This window comes from Fopius arisanus, unplaced genomic scaffold (assembly GCF_000806365.1).
Source record: "Fopius arisanus strain USDA-PBARC FA_bdor unplaced genomic scaffold, ASM80636v1 scaffold00058, whole genome shotgun sequence".
Lineage (NCBI taxonomy): Eukaryota > Metazoa > Arthropoda > Insecta > Hymenoptera > Braconidae > Fopius > Fopius arisanus.
This window is the reverse complement of record NW_011887797.1, coordinates 837,547-839,720: the sequence shown is the minus strand read 5'-3', so window position 1 is coordinate 839,720 and position 2,174 is coordinate 837,547. Positions and strand designations below refer to the sequence as shown.

Below are 2,174 nucleotides of genomic sequence, written 5' to 3'. Positions count from 1 at the left end.
AGGAGCTGACCCAAAGCGTAGACTATACTCAAATAAAAAATAGTCCTAAATTTTCCAAGTACAGAATCCGCAAGCATTGCACCAAGTAACGGAAAGAAGTACACGAACATCGTGAAAATGTGATAAATGACAGTAGCCGTGTTATCACTATAGTCCAATTTATTTTTAAGGTACAACGCCAGAATTGCTGAAAAATTACCATCAAGAGTTATATTCTTCACATCCCAACGCATCCTTGAACATTATTTCTTCTGTATTACGTACTTCGCATTCCATAGTATGAGAATCTCTCGCAGAACTCATTAGTGACAATGAAGAATACCGACTTTGGATACTTGAGTTTCTGGAACAACAGAGATCGTCAGTGTGCAATTAGAATTTTCCATGCTTCATATCATTGGGATAAGAAAATTTTATCCTATCAATAAATCAACAACTATGCGCATATTCTAGCAATTTATCAATAATACTAAACTGCAACTGCAAAAATTAGATTACAACTGCACGATTGTCATGGATTCACTAAATCCCGACATTGTGGACCGATTTTTAAACAGAAATGCACTTCCAATATTGGGTGCATCCCAGAAGTAAACGTTTCATGTAAATCTTTATATTTAATATACTGACCAATTCACAGATTATACACGAACGCATTCCTACACGCATTAAATTGTATACGCATTTCTACTACGCATTAAATTTTTTCATGACCTAATCAGGTACAAAAACTCGTTTTATCGTCATTTAATCGTTATGGTTATAATCGTTATTTTATATTATATATTTTATATTATGAATGAGCAGCGATGTCTTTTGGAGGCAAAATATATTTGCATACAAAATATTGCACAGAGGACTTCACCTTCGGAATACATGACCCATCACTTACTCCATGAAATCGAAAATCATTTTAATCCAATGAAAAAATCCACGGTTATCAATTACCTCTTAAGCATCTCGCCGCGTTAAAAAAAAATTATAAATCACATTAAAACGTCCAACAACACAGGTAAACTACTACGCACGTGCTAGTGCTGCTATTGCTATCTAACTTACACAATCATTATGCACATTCTCGTTTACTTAATAGAACTTCATACTTCCAAGGTAGTAAGCATTATTTTAATATTGAGTGATTCTGACAGTTTTATGAGTGAATGCCTCAATCTGAGAATACCAGCTGAGATGAACTTCAATAACCCCAGCGGGTGTTCTAAATTAAGTATACATAAGAGAAAGCATTGGCTAGTACATGGCAATGACCCCCTAAGCGATGATGACAATACTATCACGTGTGCTGATTAAAGATAAGCATTACATAGCGAAATGATAAAACCATCGAAAGTCAGTTGAACATACATGACTGCGTTAATTTTAATTCATCAAGAAGGTTTACGTATTGTCACTACTTAAAATCTTTAAATGACAAGATTGAAGAGTCCATACACAGCCATGAATTAACATTAATATTATCACTGCAAAAAATATTTTATACATATCACTGTCACCACTTAGCGATTTATTGTTTTAACTGGATACACGTTATGCCACGTAATTTCATATTTCATTGAATCATGTTCATTTACAGGAGTGATTCAGACATATGCACTTCGATGATAAAGTAATCGAAAGTAATTGAATGTAATCTCCATCCATATTTCCAACAATTTTTCTCTTTCAATAAAAGTCCCATTAATCAGTACCTTTTTTATTTTTTCTTCTGCTTTGTCCTGCATCATTGCACTGTTCATGCGATTCGATAATGGCACGCGAATTTAACTCGTTAGGTACTTCGCACACAGCGGAAACACAACTGACGATGTGTACCACAATGCAGGCAATTGGAACGCTGTACGCAGTATTCAAGTCGACCGGTTTAGTGAACGACAGGAAAAAGAAGCTATTTTTTTAAAGAGAGGGGACGGTGACGTCTACACGTCAACTTGGTGAAGATTCAAGCCGTTCTTTTCCAATAATCCGTATAATTGCCGTACAACGCGGTCAGCTTCAACAACGTGACCTGGAAATCATTGCACGGAATTCATTTGATAGAGAGTAGAGAAAGTGGAAGTCATCGACGGACTTGCTGAGCGAATTAACATTTCAAAATAACAGCTCACGAAGTGTGAATTGGCATTAACATGAGTAATATACAATATTTCATCACTAGG

The 2,174-nt window shown here is 35.4% G+C and overlaps 1 protein-coding gene across 1 annotated transcript in view; it reads right to left on the bottom strand.

Moving 5' to 3' along the window:
* Nucleotides 1-2,174, bottom strand: part of LOC105268560 (peptide transporter family 1-like) — a 12,951-nt gene that overhangs the window by 7,555 nt on the left and 3,222 nt on the right. Inside the window, exons 3-4 of the mRNA XM_011308225.1 lie at nucleotides 265-343; nucleotides 7-187 (exon numbers count right to left, since the gene is read on the bottom strand). Coding sequence (XP_011306527.1) covers nucleotides 7-187; nucleotides 265-343 — 260 coding nt within the window. The remainder of the gene's footprint in view (nucleotides 1-6; nucleotides 188-264; nucleotides 344-2,174) is intronic.